Below are 19,748 nucleotides of genomic sequence, written 5' to 3'. Positions count from 1 at the left end.
AATTGGATACACCCCCCTTAATTTTTGTGTTTAAAACTTCAGAAATTTTTTTTTTATAACACCTCAATTTTTATAAATCTTTATTTTGAATTAGTTTTCGATCCGCATTTTACATATGACCTTGTAGCCAAGTAGCATATATTCCTCCTCTTGTTTCGAGATATCAATTTTCAAATTTACACAATTAAGATGAAGTAGACAACCACATCAATTAAAAGTTGTCAATACAAATGTAGCAATGGACAGCCACATCACATTTGTATATCATATTTCTATATCATCTTATGCTATTCTTACCATATTTGTATATCACATTTTCAAATCACCTCGTGATATTTATCCCAAAAGAATTTGTAATTTCATAAGGAAAAGCAGAAGAAAAACGCAATATTACTTGGCTGAGAGACCCCATTTCCGACGCGTGCAATACTCCTACTTGAGAGAGTTGAGACAAACGACACCTACCTAAAATATATTCGACAAGCAATTTTCAGCCAAACGCAGGAGATGCAAACAAAGACATAACCTCTATTGTAACGTCTATTCCGACTTTAGCAGATAAAATCCAAGCGTATAATTACAAATTAAGACCCCCATTATATGCTCTCTCTCTCTCTCTCTCTCTCATATATATATATGCAATATCTTTGGCACCAAAGCTAGCTATCTCTTATTTGTAATACGACAGAGAGCATTTGATTGATATTCATGGCGTCGACGGTGGAGGAGCAGAAGGTGCACTTGGACTCAAAAGATGCCTTGACCATGGTAGAGGATCTGAGAGGCAGCTATGGTTCTGGGAAGACCAGAAGCTACGAGTGGAGAGAGTCGCAGTTGAAGAACATTTTGAAAGTCGCAGAAAACCACGAACAAGAAATTGTTGATGCCCTTCGCTCGGACCTCTCCAAACCTGAATTTGAAGCCTACGTTCAAGAGGTTCTAATTCTCTCTCAATCTCTCTGTTTTTTAATTATTAATTTTAAATTTATCTTTATCTTTTTGGTTTTTGGGTTTTTGATTTTGTGAATTTGAAGATTAGGCTGGGCTGGACCGGGGTTGGTTCAGTTACCATCCCAACCCAATACAGTAAATAATGTTAGTTGATTTTAAAATATGAAGAAGAAAAAAAATTAACTATTTTAGCATTGTGTGCTTAGCTTGACATGGCTTGACGGGTATGGATTTTGTGCCCCAACTAGGAGTGAGTCTTGTATAGCATAAAAATTTGTGTGAAACAGGGATGGTACGTTTTTACAAACCCTAACCAAGACTACTACATGGAAAAATTATAATGTAAATTCTCCGTTCGACGTGTTTTAATGAAATTTCAACTACACATTAGTGAGAATAAAACTATAAAATCAAAATTAATATATTTTGCAAAACCATATTTATTGATTTTCTGCTTTTAAGATTTTGGTATGTCAGCATAGTAAAGGTATTTTGTGTGTTATATATATATAACTGTTGTGAGTTGGTTGCTTGTGCTTATTACGTATGTGCTTCAGTTCAGTTCCGACCTTAACGGAAATATTTATGAACTGATTCTTCGCCTCTGATCTCACATCTCATAATTTCGCAGCGCAATATATATATATATATATATATATATAATTTAATCAATTGACCAAGCCAGAAGGAAAAAATTCCAATTCACCGAGTCAACAGGGCTGGTTTTTCAATTTCTGAATCAAACCAAAAAAGAAAAACCAAATGACCGAAGTGCCCTTCCTTTTAAAATTTTTAAATCCCAAAAATGCTATTAGGTTTTAATATAATAATAATATAAATATCCAACAAAAATAAAAATAAAAACAGTAATAATAATATTAAAAATATTGGAGATAAGTGAGGTGAGCAACTTCCTTAATGGGTTGTTGAGTCTTTAATTTTTTTTAAAAAAAAATCATGATGTGTGCCATGAGAATTGGTCCCTTTTTGTGGGACATAATGCATTTATCCCTTTGAATTAAGTTTGTGATAAATATAGTTTTGGGGTAAAGTATTCTGATGTTGATTTTTGTTTGGCAATATTACTTATTTTTCCTCATAAAGTGGTTGAATATACATACCTCAAGACCGCATACACAAGTGGGCCGCCCGTGAATTGAAATAGATAATACTAAAATGAGTGTGGCCCGCCCGTGAATCGAAAATAGGTAATACTAAAACGAGTTTATTAGTGAAATTCTCTTATTTTCTTGCTCTTTCCGTTCAAAAATAAGACTTAAAATGTGAATACATTTTTGTCACGATTTTGTTCTCTTATTTTGAAATATGGTGCAAATGTGAGTTATGTCAGTTAATCAAAATAGTATACCCGCTTTCGCACCCAAATTCAAATTTCCTTTTCCCCTGGTCAAGAGTGCTTATACATTCACTTACTTTTAAGTTTGCTTTTCATATCTACGCCTCCCATTCTTTTATTTCTGTTGTGACAAAAGCCCTTCCAATCGTATAGGCATGACAATCATGTTGATTATTCACTATAATAGTCGTGAACTTTGTACTCATTCCAGTGATGTTAATACTGTCACGAGAGAGAGGTGTAGTAGAGTAGTAGTACAAAAAGTTTCACCAAACTTTCTTGTACTAGTATGGTGGTTATTTATACTAGTAATGGAAAAAACTTAGGTGAGGGAGTTTATACACGGTACATAAACACATATATGCATTTGATTTGTAATTTCGTATATGTATTTATTTAGTGATATTTCTCTTTTTGATGTTAGAAGAGTCGAATTCCCTTATTCTATAGATAAAAATAACAATAGTTTATATCACCATATAATATACCATTTTATTCTTAGATTGCCTTTTAAGAGGAACTTCAGGAAAATCACATCAATGTAATTAAAAGAGCACTAATTTTCTAATTCATATAAATTTAGCAAGGATAATCCTATTTTACCAACTAGCTCTTGATCTAGGTCTTTTTAATTGATTCGACAGACCTTCTCAAAGCAAGTCAATCCATTATGTCACACAAAGATATACATATCAATAGAAAATGATCTTGACTTGACTTGTAGACTAATGGTTTCAGGTTCAAATTTCATGACATCTTAATAGTGTTTGTGAGAAACCTCTTTCCTTGATAATTTAGACTATCGCTTGTATTTATTAAAAAAAAAACATACCAAGGAAATTGAACATATGCCTTAACTATTTTTTATTATTTTTGTTAAAGTTTCTTTTGGTTGGTAGATTTGTTATTTTTTAAAAACAAGAAAAATAGTATGTGACCCTCCTTATCAAGGTTCAGTATTGCATTAAAGTTTTTACACTGTCACTTTTTTTTTTGGCCAAATTTAACCCTGTCAGTATTTGGTTTCCAGTGATTTTTTTGGGGACAAAATCCGTTTTGCATTCAATTTCTTGCACTGTCGGTGTAAAGTTTATAACTATATATATATATATATATATTTAACTTCTGATAAATATAAATATTACTTATTAATTTCTTCCAACCAAATAACCACACTTGTAAATTAAAACAAATTAGCACACATAATATTTTGGGAAATATATAAATTCCCCAAGTAGCTGGAGAGAGTATTCATCCTCTCCGACTCCCAAAATCTCTCTCTCTCTCTCTCTCCCTCTCCGTGTATGACATGACATCTCCTCCATCATCAAATTTTTGTTCTCTTTCTCCATAAGTCAGATAAAGATCTTCACACTTCACACTTCACACTTCACCCTTTCTCTCATCACCCACACGCAAACACCTCCGACTCCGAGTCCAACGATCCAACTCAGTACGAGTTCGCGTGGCCACCTTTGACCCTTCCCCTGCTTTCGCATATATTTATAGTCCCATACCTTCTTCTTCTACCGCATCAATCGTTCTGGGTTTTTGCTCTTATTGTGTGCTCGGGGACTTGAAGACTTTCAATGGAGTTTGAGGAGGAGAAGCAGACGGCGAAGCCTGTTTTCGACGAAGAAGCAGCGTCGGCGCTTGCGAAGGAGCTGAGAGCCACCTTGTCCTCTGCCAAGACTCGGAGCTATCAATGGAGAGAGTCGCAGCTTAAGAGCCTCCTCAAGCTCACCACCAGCAACGAGCCGGCGATCGTCGACGCTCTTCGCTCTGACCTCTCCAAGCCCGAGCTCGAGTCCCAAGTCTACGAGGTCCTCCAATTTCTTGCTCAATTCCTCTTCAATGCTCTTGCTCTTTTATCATACACATGGTGTTCTGTTTTGGCACATATGAAAAATCTATTTCTATATGCTGAATCATGAAATGGGTTGCGATTAGAATTTGTAGAAGAATCATGGGTTCTTAATTTCTTCTTCTTCTTCTTCTATTTTATTTATTTAAAATTTTTTGTTTTTTTGTTGGTTGGTGAATTGTTTGGATGAACACATTCTAGCATTTAGTTCATCACGACACTTTATTAAGCATTGATTTGTCACTCCAATTTAATTGGTCTGTTAGGGAATTATATAATGGTGGTGGCCATTTTGCACTTTTCCTTACATGGACTCTGAACAATCCGAGTCATAATTTCCAAAAACTGTAGTAATTGTCACCTGTCTTGGTGGGGAGTCATTGTCACCTGTGTTGGTGAGAACGTGTTTCTGTCACCCTGTTTTGTTTTTTCTTTTAATGTATGTATTGTGTGGGGTCTGCGGTAGTGAAGCGTTACCAACATACTTGGTTTGAAAACTTTACTCATATTTGCTTTTGTTTTGTTGGTTTCACTTCTAATTTTCTTTCTCCTATGGCGCATAAGGTTCATGCGCCATAGGAGTAATTAATGACCGGAAGTCATTAGGTTAACTCAGCTGTTTTTAGATGGTTAGTCTAAGATCTTAATCTACAAGCATGCTCCCATTTTTTAGTTAAAATTTAGCTAAAACCCACAAAAGCTATTTTAGGAGCTCTTTATAAAATTTGAACTCTAATCTCATACTCCCATAGGGAGTCATAACTACTATAATTAATTTTTAATTCAATATAAATGATCCATCTCTATAAAAATAAAAAATAAAAAATTAAAAGCATTAATTAAAAGGTTAAAATATTCATAAAACAAATCATCATTAAATTATAGGGAGTCACCAAGAGTCCTTTCTCTCTCCTCAGATTTAGGAGCTCCTAGAGGTCTCCCTATTTTAGGAGGTGGATAAGGAGCATGGTTGGAGGTTCGGCCTCAATGGGAAAATAAAATGGAGCACCTAACAACGTATCTTCACAGACCAAGAACTAAATTTCTTCCTATAATTTGTCTAAAGGAGGTGGTTTAGAGAGCTCATTGCGGATGCTCTAAGTACATAGGCAGTATCCACCGTTGGATGGGTGGACACTCAATCAATCAATGCTTTTAAAGCCCATAATGTCTATGTACTGAGTACATAGGTATACCCAAGAAAATTCTCAAAAAGATGCTGCTTAACTTGGATGTAGTTGTGAGTTGTGACAGATGTGAAGAGCTCAGAACTTCAAATTTATTGCATAGCGAAAATGATGTCTCCATTTTCCATAAGATGCATCATGCATCCAATTGAAGGCAAGGGGTGAGGGGTTTATTATTGTGTTCAGTAATAACTCTTGTGAGTTGAGGGGTACTTTTCAAGTCTGTTTTGGTGTCATAAATATAGTATGTCATGGAATGTAGGATCCATTTAGGTTCTGAGATAAGCAAAATCATTTATTTTTCTTTTAGTTGGAAAATGCTACGTGTTATCAAAAAGTAAAGAATGAAACTGCCATGAACAACTTGGGATATCTGCTGAAGTTTGGGTTTTAAGTTAAATTTGGGAGTCAACTTTGATTTTTTTTATTCATGAGAAAATGTTAGTCACTATTGAGAAATTTATAGGTAAATAAATAGGAGAGAAACAAATATGGCGTGGTGTTTTGAGTATACTGCATACTTTTAAATCTGCAAATCTTTGGACGGTTTGGATTGAAAAATCGTCACTCCCCATTTGATAAACAAATGGAGAGCATCCTTTTCCAGCAACTATTTGTGGTTGTGGACGCAATGTTTTGGCTTTACTAATGTAAAATTGTTGAAGATACTATTTATCTATCCAGTACAGTCATCCAAACTTGTATAGGGCCTTGTCTAATAAGTTCTTCTGTATGAAAACTCTACATGGATGTTTTATTTGTTATTGACCCCCAATATTGATTTATATGGTTTTCCATGTAGATATCTATGTTAAAGAACTCATGTAAGTTGGCACTCAAAGAGCTGAGAAATTGGATGAAGCCAGAAAAGGTATGTTTTTGTCAGAAACTCTATTTAATGCAAACCTTTGACTAGCATATTGTTTGCCTCTGCAGGCAATTTTTTTAAAGTTTGATTCAACATTTGCATTCCTTTTTCATTTTTTGTTATTATTAATTTTAATGAATAATATTCCCTTTAACTGCAGGCTAAAACTTCACTAACCACTTTCCCTTCGTCAGCCGAAATAGTGTCTGAACCTCTTGGTGTTATACTAATAATTTCAGCGTGGAATTATCCTTTCTGTACGTTAATATCAGACATGTGTTTTTATATTTAAGCACTGAGCTCACAAATCTTACTCTTCAGTCCTAATTCTGTCTTCATATAAAAATAATTGTGTAATATCTGTTTTCCAGTGCTGTCCCTTGATCCAGTTGTCGGTGCCATAGCAGCTGGTAATGCTGTGGTCCTTAAACCATCAGAACTTGCTCCAGCTACATCGTCATTGCTTGCAAAACTAGTAGGTGAATATATGGATAGCTCTTCTATAAGAGTTGTTGAGGGGGCAGTTGCTGAAACATCTGCACTGTTAGAGCAAAAGTGGGACAAAATATGTTACACAGGTTTGTATTCATTTTCGTCTCTTTCCAGTCTGATATTGCACACTTGAAGATTTTGATGAGCTGAACTTTGCATAAATGACTATCACTGTTTTAGCTCTCCTTGCATATGCTATAGATATAGATATATTAATATTTTGTAAAGATGAATTAAAAAAAAATTCTCTTTGGATGTGAAGCAAGAGAGAGTGAATTTTTAGCTCAAGTTGAGAGGTATCTGTATTGCAGCTATAGCAAATGGCTTTAACAGGGGACCGTAAGGTCCTTGCATAATCTATTAAGAGGGGGCTGCTTTGGTGCTCTGCTCTTCATCTGAGGTTGAGCTTTTACGTTTTTCAGTTCGAAGAGTTACCATAACAAAACCTTAGATAATTTATAATTAAAAGTGGCCCTTTTTTGTGGTTTGCCAAAGGACGATATGGTGTCAAATAGATTGAGAGCTTTTGTACTCTTTTTATTTTATTTCATTTATTATTATTATTTTTAGAAACAGATGTCTGAGTTTTGTTTGGCTATGAGCTTATGCCTAAACCTTCATAGATAAACTATTATTTGCTCTTCAATTGCTAGAATGACGTCTCCACTGTGTTTCTCTAGAGAAGAAAATGTGAGGGATGATTGCAGTCTTCAATCTGAAGTTGACTTTTAGGCACTGAAATTGCACAGTATCATTGTTTGTACTTCAAATAAAATATTTATTGAAAAACAAATATATTTGATTGTAGGCAATGGAAGAGTGGGACGTATAGTGATGACTAGTGCTGCAAAGCACCTTACACCTGTTCTTCTGGAGCTCGGAGGAAAATCTCCTGTTGTTGTTGATTCTGGTATCAACTTACAAGTATGGAATTTCTCTTTCTTGCACACTATCAGTAGTTTTTTTATTTATATATATATATATATATTTATTTTACTTGCTGCTACAAATGGTGCTGTAATTTCAGCTTCTATCTTATGTAGAAACTTCTGTATTTTGTTTTTCCTAGGTTGCAACTAGGCGAATAATTGTAGGAAAGTGGGGGTGTAATAATGGACAGGCTTGCATCTCCCCCGATTACATTGTAACAACAAAAGATTTTGCTCCTAAGCTGGTAAGGTTACCCTCATATGCCATTGAAGATCAGAATTTGTTTGTCTGCTCTTGTCATCTTCATTAATTTCTCTTTTTCTCAGGTGGATTCTTTGAAATGTGAATTAGAGAATTTTTATGGAAAAAATCCATTAGAATCAAAAGATTTGTCTCGTATTGTGAATTCAAATCACTTTGCTCGCTTGATAAAGCTCTTGGATGAGGATAAGGTTTCTGGTAAGATCGTCCTGGGAGGTGAAAGGGACAAAACCAACTTGTAGGTTTTTCTTTCTCTGATTTTTCTCTTCTTAGGTCTTTATCTGAAATATTAGGCACAATAATGTATCTTGCATGTGATTGATGCTCCTTTTTTGTGTGTTTATCGCAGGAGGATAGCTCCCACCATCTTGCTCGATGTCTCACGGGACTCTTTGATCATGAATGAGGAAATATTTGGTCCTTTGCTTCCCATTCTCACGGTAGGAACCGAAAATTCTGTTTCTGTGATTTTTTTTCCCAACAAAAACATTTTGCAATAAAATGTGAGATAGCCTTTCTTAATTGATTTAAATATCTATTGGGCAACTTTTCTACACACTGAACAAAAACTACAGAATCAGCTTCCTTGAATTGTAAACTAGTAACAGAAAACCAAGCATGGTACTCTTTGGGGATGATTTCAAAGGGAAATGAAGTATGGTATCTTCATCGTGTGCCACAAAAGCAGCGACCTTAGAAGGCGTCGATCCGTTTTAGGAATCTTTTTGCTGGACTAATGGCACTGAGAAAGATGTTGTTACAGTATTTTATTAGTGGGAACTTTTTGATTGGATATCTCTGTCTTTATATTTATTGAAAACTAGAGATCAAAGTCAAAATATCTTCTCTGTTGTTCGTAACAGGTCGACAGAGTGGAAGAAAGTTTTGACTTGATAAACTCAGGAACAAAGCCCCTTGCTGCATATTTGTTTACAAACAATAAGAAGCTGAAGGAGCACTTTGTAAGGACTGTCTCCGCCGGGGGTTTGGTTGTCAATGACACTACCATACATGTAATAATTCTCCCTCCAACTTATTGAGACAAGCCACATGTTCATCCATGCATGCATGCCAAATAGGGCCATATAGATGTTATTGTGGTTATATGAATACTGAAACATGAGATTTTAGTAGTTATGCATTCCTAGTCTTGCCTCGTTCTTTTCCTTTTCTTTGTTTGCTGATATCATAGTTATTTATACAGGCATTACTGCATGTATCATGGCATCTCCATTTCTCACATATAAATTTATTATATACACACTAGCTAATTTATTTCTTTATTGTGATTTAAGTTTAGAATCTAATTGGTATAATATGAATTCTTAATCGGTACAGCTTGCTGTTCCATCCTTGCCATTTGGAGGAGTTGGGGAAAGTGGAATGGGTGCATACCATGGAAAATTCTCCTTTGATGCGTTTAGCCATAAGAAGGCAGTTGTTTATCGAGGTTTCGCTGGTGATGCTTCTGTGAGGTACCCACCGTACACAAAGGGGAAGCTAAGACTTCTTAAGGCTCTGATCGGCGGTGGCATATTAAGCATAATCCGCGCTCTGTTTGGATGGTCCAAGGCTTAACAGACACTACAATCCTGCTGTGCTGCATGCGATTCTTCTTTCTTCATATTTATAAAAGACATTACGATCCGGCTGTGGCAATATAATTACAATTTGAACCAGGTTTGATTATTTATGAGAAGGGAAAGGGGAAATGGAAAGTGTAAAAGTTGTAGGTAAATATCTATAGGTTTATAAATTGTATGTGTTTGTATTTTGTTTTTGCTTAGAGGCTTAAACGTGGGTTCCATTTTGGCATCCATTGAATTCAATTCTAAAGCCAAACCTCTTAAATTCATAGACACAAGGTTTGGTTAGCCATGGAAAAAATACGAGAGCCAGTCGGTCTATCTGTTGAGCTTTCTACCTATCTTGTACAGTTGAAGTATTGGGTTTCTATCTGTGCCATGAGAATAAAATCAATCTTTACAGAAAACATGCAGGGAAAAAAGAACCAAAATCACTGATGACCAGTCAATAATAAGAATCCTCTAAAATATTGAGAATATCTGATCTTTGCTCATCTGTTAGAAAAGTAGGAAAGTCAACCAGAAAAGTGAGCTTCAAATTTGCCCTCTTTCCTTCATCTTTGGAGATTGCCATGCCTTGCTCCGATATGACCTTCTCATAGCCAGGATATATGATGTCATCAATGGTCAATTTCATTTGGTCTCCACCCAGCAAAGGGATTGAGATGATGCAGCCAGTGAGAGCCTTTACCAATGGGATCTCTAGAGCCAACTCCAAATCATCCCCTTCTCTTCTAAACAAAGGGTGTCTTTTCTCAGCAATCACAAAAACTATGTCTGCTGGGTAGGCACCTGGTATCTCATTTCCCAATCCTTCAAATGTAATCTTTGTTCCTTTTTTCCATCCTGGCTTCACATTTATTGTTACCACTTCCTCTTCTTCAACCATTTGCCTGCCATAAAGAATACATTACAACAATATTATGAAAAGATATTAGGGTATCCCCTACATTTACTAATCATATTGCTGATTATAGTTTTGTAAAAATAATAGGTCTCACACTCTACGAGAGATGCGAAGTCTCATACATGCGTGAGAGAGATGTAGTCAACAATGCAGGTAAGCCCTAGTTTTATTCTATGTCAAGTGCAAGGTAACCAACCCGGTGTCTTTGACGATAGCCCTTGTGACCTTCATCTTCTTCTGGCATCCAAAACACAACTCCTCTAAGGTGCACTCAAGCTGCTTCTCAACGGCTTGGGGTTTCAACATCCCAGACGAATTGGAAAACATGATGGGGGTCTTCCGGCTTTCACATTTGGAGAGGGAGGGATGGGCCGGCGTGGAGTCGGCGCTTTTAGTACACGTGGCGGCCTTGGGGGTTGACGGGGAGGGTATGGAATCCGGCCAGCTTTTCCGGCTCTTAGTTTTCTTGAGAGAGGGTGAGGGGGTGTGACTCCTTCGGCTAGAGCTTTTTGAGAAATGACAATGCATGTTAAAGAAATTATCCAAGCTTGATTGCTTGAAGTGACCTTTAGCTTTAGGGCTTGGAGTATCATGGTCGCGTCGCATTCTTTGCAGGCTAATGCATCTAAAGCTATGAAATCCATGCATGGTTTTCTTTTCTGCTTTTGGTGTATCATCACCGACTTCCTGTATATATAATATATTTATATATAAGGACACAATATTATGAATTGAGGACACAAATTAATCAATCTTCATGCATGCATGCAACTAGGTAAATTGGCACATGGATGGAAACTTATTGCTTATTTATAAACAATGAGACATAGATGAATACGCATATAAATTATCAAGGTTTCTAAGGAATTCAAATGCATGGTTAGAAAGTTTTATATAATAGAAATGTTGTTTCTCATGTTACGTTGTTAGTTAGTTAATTCATGCAATATATTCATCGGAAATGTGTTCTTATTTGAATGTACGATCCAATTAATTGACAATATTAGAATGATGACACAAATGTTTACCTCAAAGATTACATCGTTGGTTATAGAGGTTCCAATTTGGTCTACTTTGGCTTCCCGATCTGGAGATGATTTCTTCTTGTCGTGGCGCAATTTTTTGACAATGGATCTATATGCTGCTCTATAGAGGTTGCGAAGAGGGCGCATGGGTAAAATCCACGCACCATCCACAGATTGGAAGAAGAAGAGAAGAAGAAGAAGAAGATGATGATGATGATGAAGAAGAAGAAGAAGAAGGAAGAAAGAAAGAGAGAAGTTAAAAGAATGGCTCTATCCACAAGAATGCGTGTTTTACCAAATATGATGAAATTAGCAGCGTTTTATAAGGCCCTTCTTTGATAATTAGCACAATCAGCTAATCGACAGGACAAAATAATTCTTTACAACTGTTATATATGTAAAACCAGTCCCTCATGTCTCTCACGTACCTTGTACTTCTCACGTGCTATAATCACCAAACTACTTGTTGAAGATAAAGATCACGTCTCATTTCTCACGTGCTAATCACGTAAATACTTATTGTGAGATACCGGTTGCACAAATCGGTTGCTGAGAAGAATTTTTCTAACAGGACAGATAAATGCAAGAAATCTGTTCTTATTTTCGATGTTGTATATGGTCTTCAAGGGTGGAGATGGTTGTAATGTGTTGTGAATGTGCGTCTTCAAAACAATATTCTAGTCAACCTTTATCAATGAATGAGTGAACATAAGATGGGGACAAACAGAATTTTGTTTTTTAATTGAAAGGGACAAACATATATTTAAGAAACGGTCTTGTAATTGTGTCCCAATACATGATGTTTTTTGTTGTTGTCAAACTTCTGCAGATGTTTAAAACCAAGGTTAGTTACCGCTCAAAATGCTTATCAAATAATAAGTTAATAGGACGTTAATTATTTGTTTAGGGCTGATTTTTGGACAGATCATATTGGAATTAAGGAATTTCAATTTCAATTCAAAAAAAATTCGAAATTTCAATATTCATTCCAATTCCGAAAACTCAGATTTATTTAAAAAATTTCGGAAACTAGTTCAAAATTTTAAACATGCCCAACTATTTAAATAGTTAAAATTGACTCAATATTTAAAATTTATATCGAAAGCTTGAAATCTATTATATTCTAGTGCTTGGATGTTATCCTTTATTGAATAATTTGTCTATTCGGTCATTAAATTATATTTAGTCCAACATGAAATTAGTAATTGTATGTAGTTTAAACTTGAAATCCCAATATATTTCGAAATTTGGAATTTTTCGGAATCTCAAGATACATTTCAATTCCAAGTCAACTCTTTTTCGGAATTTTCGAATTTCAGAATTTTTAGATGTCATAATTGATTTGGACTTGTCAAAATTGGAAATTTTTATATCAGGATCAACCAAAATCGGATTTTCCAATCCATCTTGCACCCGCATTCACTTTATAGTATATTTTATGATCTGAATCATTATTTATCTTTTAGTTTCTCACTAAAAAGATCAATACTGCAAAATTTTACTCAAACCGAAAATTGTTCAATTATTTAAGTATGACTAAATAAATAGATGAACGTAGTGTGAAATAAACCTAAACGAATAGTTATATTAACTTACTAATGGGTTGTGTTTGAAAGCTATTAGAAATCATGGGACACAATTGAAAGCTGGATCCGAGTTTCTGCATTTTGACTCCACGTATTTATCCGTATTTCGTCTCGTCTCGATCATTACAACAATTCAACGACTTAAAACACGACACGTCAATTATAACATAATATTTAGTTTTTTTTGGGGTAAGTTGACGTTACTATTACCGTTTTCTGATTATGCATCAATCATTTTCTGATTATGCGGGAATTAGTATCAACAACACTTTTAACAAAAAGTTTACCAAACACCAAACTACTTTATCTCACAACTGATTTCTCTCACAGCAAATCTGACAATAGTGGCAGCTCTCGCAATTTTGTTTCCACCCTTAGGTAAGGGCAAGGGCAATTATTATTTACTTTAATTTATTTTCTACTTTTTATACTTAAACGTTAAAAATTAATTTTTTGGTTTTTTTTTAAAGAATATTTTTTCCAATTTTTATTACATAAAAAATGATAGTCGTTGGATTGTAGTGGAAGTTTTTTATTACCCCAGGTGCTGCCACGTGACTTGTTGCAGTGGAAAACAAATTTGAAAAGCACGCTGATGCCATGTTGGCGTCAACAAACTCAGGCAATAGCATGGGCTGGATCTGCCTTTGGGCTTGCCCAAATTGGTGGCCCCCATGTCTTACTCGGAATGCTTTGTGCGTGCTGGCGTCGTATAGCGGGCCTAGGGCCCCTTCTTACCAGGGCCAAATTGTTGCAGTGAACTTGCTCTAAGGAATTTGTGGTTTCAACATGGTCATTTTTGACCTTGTGATTTCGATTTGAAGCAATTCAAGGTCAATCTTCGATTTTTGTTAATTTTCTTAACTTCCGTTATTTGTAGAGGGGCAATTCAGTCTTCTAATTATTAAAAAATTCATTCCTTCTAAAAGTAAACAATACAAAGACAAAAAGTCACTTTTGGTCCATGTAGTTTGCCACTTTAACCACTTTAGTCCATGTAGTTTCAATTTGATCAATTTTGTCCATGTACTTTCAGTTTCAAGCAATTTAAGAACAAAAGTGAGTTTCTGTCAAATGTATGTAACTTATGTTAGTTTTTTGTCATGTGCCCCTTACGTGGAGAGGCAATTTTGTCCAATCATGCGCAGCTTAAGGTTTGCCTAGCTACCCTCCCTCCATTTCAAATTAGACTTTGAGGATTTTCTGGGTTAGGTTCGTCAAAAATTTTGATTTCTAGGTTTAGAATTGGTTCAATTCTTAGGATTTTCTTCTTATTGTTGATCCAAAACCCCGCCCATTCTTCAGAGTATTCAAAGTTATGATAAAAAATAATAGCAAGACATAAAACAACAAGAACCAAATCAGTTGTAAGTCGACTTATTGCACTGCAATCTCAACCTCGCCAACACCACAAACCCTCCTTCAAAATTCATATCAATTTTCTTCCTCATTTTTTGTTTTGGTTTCATTCAACAACCAACCAAGCCCAAAAGCACGAACAAACACCAGCCAACACCAAAGGAAACATTAATGGCACACAAACACAAAAACCAAAAACTGAAAACATCCACAAAGCCAAGGGGACCAAATCACAACATCAACCTTCTTCCTCAGTTTAATCAACCCATTTGACAACGAAGTCCAACAGGCCTAGTAGCGAACCAAATAGTTGTGAAGACTGATTCGAACACGTGGCTAGCCGGGCAATTGGTGAAGATCGAAGGAAGAGTGGCAGCTAAAGCAGACAAAGTAGGTGCTAACAAATACATCAGAGTGAATTTGAGTATAGAGTCGACGACGAGAGTCGAGAAGACGAAGTTGAACTCGTTGATGGAATTTCTCACCCTCTCCTTGCCCTCAATCAAAATTTTTGAAGAATCCTAACCAAGAAAATTCCCAAAATCGAGTCTAATTTGGAATGGAGAGAGGGTAGCTTGGCAGACCTTAAGCTGCGCACGATTGGACAAAATTACCCCTCCACATGAGGGGCATGTGACCAAAAACTAACAGAAGTTACATACATTTGACGGAAACTCACTTTTGTCCTTAAATTGCTTGAAATTGAAAATACAGGGACAAAATTGATTAAATTGAAACTACAAGGATTAAAGTGGTTAAAGTGGCAAACTACAGGGACCAAAAGTGACTTTTTGCCAAATACAAATATAAGGGTTAATCTTTTTATTAGTCTCTGAACTTAGACCCTATTTTGCATTTGAGTACCTCAATTTCCAAAATAGTTCATGTGGTCCTTTAACTTTACTTTCTTAGGACAAATGGTCATACCGTCAATTTTGTTAACTTTTTTTGTTAAATACAGGGCCAAAATAATATTTTTATATTAAAACAAAAAAAAAAAAATCATATCTCTAAAATAACAATAAAAGAAAATCAAATATAAAACCAACGAAAAAAAATTTTCAAGTTTTGGGGAGTAGAAATCAGGATAAAGAGGGAGAGACTGTTTTTTTTAAATTTTTTATTCATATTTTAATTAATTTTGATACAAAAATATAATTTTGCCCATGCATTTAAAAGAAAAGTTAACAAAATTGATAGCAAGACCATTTGTCCTAACGAAATTGAAGTTAAAGGAACACATGAATTATTTTGAAAATTGAGGTACTCAAATGCAAATCGGGTCTAAATTTAAGAACTAACAAAACGATTAACTCCAAATATAAATAGAGGAACATTTTAAAAAATAAAGCCTCTCTCTCCCGTTCTCCTCCCGACCCCGGCCAGCCATCACCTCCCTGTAACCCAACCACCACCGCAGCCACCCAAGCCCAAACAACCAAATAGCCCCCTGGGGCAACTTCGACTTATCGTGTGCTAATGGCTTGGCACAAGGGTTCTAGGAGAGAATGAGAATACTAAGTTGGGCACATTCATCCTACTCGTATTCGTCGCAATTGCAAGCATCTCAACTTAATTCTTCAGTTCCAATTTTGTGCACCCTTCTCCGTCACTTTGTCTCTCTCGAAACCAGCTGAGGAGGTAAAGCTACTCTCTTTCTCATTCTCCGTTGCTGATTGAGCTGTTTCTCTTCTTCTCAATTTTTATTTTGTTTGATTTTATGATGAAAGATGCGGGTAGCTTTGGTTTTGTCTGACTTGGGTCTTAAGGATGTGGGTGAGCTTGATTTAGGGTTACCCATAAATTTTTCATGATTTCGAATTTGGTTTGATTTTGGCTTCTCGTTGTTTTTCCAGTTTTGGGTTGGATCAGTTTTAGATTCGCATATTAAACGATTGCTTCAACATTGTTATTAGCAAATTTTAGTTCTAAATTCAGAGGGCATGTCTATGTATCGTTTGCGGTTGTTGTTACCAAACTCCCCCTAAGTGTCCATTTGAACCTTTTGTTAGGGGTTAATTTCAATTTAGGCTTTTAAACATAGCATTTATAGGGTTTTAATTGATTTTTAAATTGGACTCGTTGTTTTATTTCAGATTTCAGCCATTTGGTTTTCCTCTTGTTGTTAGCTTAAATAATACAAGTGATTAACAGGTTGTGTAAACTGTGGGTAATGTCATAAAATGAAGGAGACTCTGGCAAAATTCTGACCGAGGAAAATTGGCTTTAAAAGTTCAGCCATCCCATTTTCATATCCTGGGTCCGTCATCAAACGCTGAACAGACTGGAAACACTGACCCACTGGTATATATAGTGTTTGTATCTTTGCTTATTCGCTTCAATTATCATGAATATATTTGTTTGATTGTTTGCTGAGAAAAAAGTATGGACATTGGACAAAAAGAGTGATCTTTGTTAAATCTTCATGTTTTCTCCGTTATCAAGAGAAAACCCGAATGATTTTGGGTTTTAGGTACTGAAAATTGTGTTCTTTTATTACCCATTTTAATGCAATTTTCTTCTGCTTCGTAGTGACAGAGAAATTAAGTCCCAATGGATCTCACTCCGTTTAAGCATGACATTGATGAGCTTATAGATGCATTTGCTGAGGTAGAATTGGGTTTGTTTTTATTTTCCTGTTACCATCTTCTTTGTGGGTTATCTGCAAATGGTTACATGGAGGTTATTTTTGGGTTTTGGTCTTTGATGTTTCTTGACACGTGTGGATTTTGGGTATTGACAGGGTGAATCAACGAGTTTGGCTGACATGAAGAGAATATGGCTTTCCAAAAAGTTCTCTTACATTTACGAGGCACGTCCTTCTACCAACTTGGCCTTCTTTATGCAGTCATTATATGCCCATTCAATTGGTAGGCTCTTGCACATTTGACTCGGGTTACTAGTTGATTAAACTAGGCAAGTACTTTAGTTTTGCTGCTGGGATGCTGCCAGTGCAAGATTTTCACTTCGGTTAATAGTTGTTCTGGTGACTAGAGCTGTGCTCTTAATCATGGCGTGTGTGAACTGTAAATAAATCTGGAGCCTCAAAATTGAAGAAATACTTAAGCTTGGAGTTGGCAACCTAGGGTGACCAAATGAGACATTTAACTTGTGAAAGAAAACTATTAAGTAGTTGGTTTTTCAACTTTGTTTTCCAATGTAAAAGTTCTTATCTTAAGTAATGGTGATGTTTTCAGTGCACTACATTGGGTCACTTACCTATCTCTTCCACTTGGTTTTTGGAAAAGTCTTAACAACTACCTGATTCGTCGTATGTCATGCTTAATATCATCAAACATTCAAGATGGGGGTTTCCATTACTTTTTTTTTTTTATTGCTCAGTGCTTGAGACTAACTTTCATATGCTTATGTGCAGGATACATAATCGGTACAGCTACTTTATCACACAGACTGGGGGGGCTCTATTGCCTCTTCTGTCTCTATGAGACTCAACCATTCAAACCTCCTTTTAAGATTTATCTATCTCTTGGTATGTATGTAGATTTTACTTTGAACAATTGAGCTTGATTTAAAATTAACTTTATCTTGAGTCTGGTTTATTTCAATGAAATGGCACTACAAAGCATTAAGTCAATACGTGGAAACAGAGATAAGATATGCATTATTTGTGCGAGCATGTGTCCTTATGCCTTGTACTGACAATAGATGATGTACACTCTGGGTGTCTTTGTGTATTACTCCTTAACTAATATTAGTCTGAGTGTCTTTGTGTATTACATGGATATCTGTGTGTATTCTCTGAGGGAAACATAAAATGTGAACTTCTTATCAATTTCTGAACACAAGCTTTATCAAATCAAATATCAAGTATTGAGCCCAAACAAGATGCTGATATGGAGTTCCTATTTGGCACTTGATATTTATATTTTTCTCAAATAAGGCTAAAAACTTATAGTTATTGAAGGTATAAGCTTTTATGATGGCTGCTCTCCTGGTACCATATTTCTTTGTTTTTCGTGCTTAGTGCATTTCTATTCTCCAATTGACAGAAGAACTGAAGAAACTTCAAAAGCTGGTTATTAATGCAAAGGAACACGATTTAAGAGTGGTATCTGCTTTGGTGAAAAGGATGCTAGAAAAGAATGTTTTCCTGTTTGGGTCTGTAGACACAAATGAAGGCTCTTTTACAGAGACGGTAGACCAACTGACACAGTTACAGAATGCTCGAGTTCAAGTTGCATACAAGGAGTATGTACAAACATACGTTTTCTCTCCAACTGTTGCTTTAACATAGAGGTTTGTGATATTTGTAAATCTCTCTAAACTTTCTTACTGAATCTTTGATTTCCTTTTGACTAATTAGGTTATTTGCTAATACTAAGATTGAGGACTTTCTCCACATGGATTTGGTAAGTTAAAGTAGTCCTCGAACTTTTGTCCTGTTGTTTGCTTGTTGATAGAATGTTTATATATTTTCAAGTTAGCTTTAGGTGTCTAATATAGTAATATCCATTCTTGTTCTCACATATACCAGGGAATGGAAGTTGACCTGAATATGCTCAAGAAAATGTCAACAGATTATGCAGAGGCCAAGAAAATAGCAATTAATGGTGCATTTTCCCCTAATTTACAGTTATTAAATAATTTTCTCAGGCCTCCCCACTCCATTTGTTTCACTATGCTGCCTGTAATATGATTTCAGCAGCCTTTATCTCAAATAATTATTGAATGCTAGTTTCCCGCTTGTTTTTTTTTGTTGGCATTATTGTAGTTTTTAGTTTTCAACTCTCAAATCATTTCTTTATTTTCCCTCTTTCAAATTGAATTCTTGTTAAAGAGGCCAGCAAGGTCGTGGATGTTCAAGATATAAAGCACATATCAGAAGATAAGGAACTGGTTGGAGACGCAGTGGAGAAGATGGTAGGGCAGTGGGATGCTCAAAGAGAAGTGTTTTATCAACAAACAGGAGCAAATCAGAAGCTCCCTGAGGGAGAACAGCAACTAGAACCACAGCAGCTGCAGCTGCAGCTGCTGAGTGATGACGAGAACTTTGATCAGGAATTGGAACAACTGCTATCTGAAACATGATCATCAGGAATTGGATCCGGCAGCTGGCAAGGTTGATGGCTGGATTTTTTCTGAAGTTGTTATGACTTTTATTTTGTTACTAAGGCCTCAACTTGCTAAAGAAGGTGATGGAATCCAGCGGCTGCTTTGTTTTTTAGGTGTTTCATGAGACAGTGCTATCTATGTTGAATTTTGTTCATATTAGAGTGTGGTTGCAAAGTTATGAACAATGGCTCTAGTGATCTCATTTGATACATTTTCCCTTCAATTGGATTGCCCAAGGGAAAATGTAAAGAAAATGAGAATTCAATGCACATATAAGGTTTGACCAAGAATCTGACTTTCCA

At 35.7% G+C, this 19,748-nt stretch overlaps 3 protein-coding genes across 10 annotated transcripts; 2 read left to right on the top strand and 1 right to left on the bottom strand.

Moving 5' to 3' along the window:
- Positions 1 to 575: 575 nt before the first annotated feature.
- LOC117621190 (aldehyde dehydrogenase family 3 member H1) lies at positions 576 to 9,833 on the top strand. 2 transcript variants are annotated; one of them, XM_034351539.1, is made up of 10 exons: positions 576 to 936; positions 6,162 to 6,230; positions 6,388 to 6,484; positions 6,599 to 6,805; positions 7,528 to 7,643; positions 7,789 to 7,893; positions 7,976 to 8,148; positions 8,260 to 8,350; positions 8,774 to 8,923; positions 9,249 to 9,833. In XM_034351539.1, exons 1-10 carry the CDS (start codon positions 709 to 711, stop codon positions 9,486 to 9,488), a joined length of 1,476 nt encoding a protein of 491 aa, XP_034207430.1. In that variant the 5' UTR covers positions 576 to 708; the 3' UTR covers positions 9,489 to 9,833. The 2 variants fall into 2 exon arrangements, with proteins under 2 accessions (XP_034207430.1, XP_034207422.1); XM_034351531.1 differs by lacking the exon at positions 576 to 936 and adding an exon at positions 3,531 to 4,131.
- A 9-nt stretch (positions 9,834 to 9,842) lies between these two features.
- LOC117621205 (dnaJ homolog subfamily A member 2-like) lies at positions 9,843 to 11,630 on the bottom strand. Its single transcript, XM_034351552.1, has 3 exons — positions 11,432 to 11,630; positions 10,600 to 11,090; positions 9,843 to 10,389 (listed from the first exon to the last, which is right to left on the bottom strand). The coding sequence occupies exons 1-3, from the start codon at positions 11,573 to 11,575 to the stop codon at positions 9,942 to 9,944; spliced, it is 1,083 nt and encodes a 360-aa protein (XP_034207443.1). The 5' UTR covers positions 11,576 to 11,630; the 3' UTR covers positions 9,843 to 9,941.
- A 4,089-nt stretch (positions 11,631 to 15,719) lies between these two features.
- LOC117613725 lies at positions 15,720 to 19,748 on the top strand. Of its 7 annotated transcripts, none has more exons than XM_034342301.1 (9): positions 15,720 to 16,014; positions 16,563 to 16,677; positions 16,906 to 16,983; positions 17,117 to 17,243; positions 17,750 to 17,863; positions 18,384 to 18,582; positions 18,698 to 18,743; positions 18,869 to 18,944; positions 19,172 to 19,748. In XM_034342301.1, the coding sequence occupies exons 3-9, from the start codon at positions 16,927 to 16,929 to the stop codon at positions 19,420 to 19,422; spliced, it is 870 nt and encodes a 289-aa protein (XP_034198192.1). In that variant the 5' UTR covers positions 15,720 to 16,014; positions 16,563 to 16,677; positions 16,906 to 16,926; the 3' UTR covers positions 19,423 to 19,748. The 7 variants fall into 7 exon arrangements, with proteins under 7 accessions (XP_034198192.1, XP_034198224.1, XP_034198210.1 ...); XM_034342333.1 differs by having other exon boundaries at positions 16,528 to 16,677; XM_034342319.1 differs by lacking the exon at positions 16,906 to 16,983 and having other exon boundaries at positions 16,528 to 16,677; positions 17,117 to 17,185.

This window comes from Prunus dulcis, chromosome 1 (assembly GCF_902201215.1).
Source record: "Prunus dulcis chromosome 1, ALMONDv2, whole genome shotgun sequence".
NCBI lineage: Eukaryota > Viridiplantae > Streptophyta > Magnoliopsida > Rosales > Rosaceae > Prunus > Prunus dulcis.
Note: the sequence above shows the minus strand (reverse complement) of the source record. Positions and strands in the feature narration are given on the sequence as shown.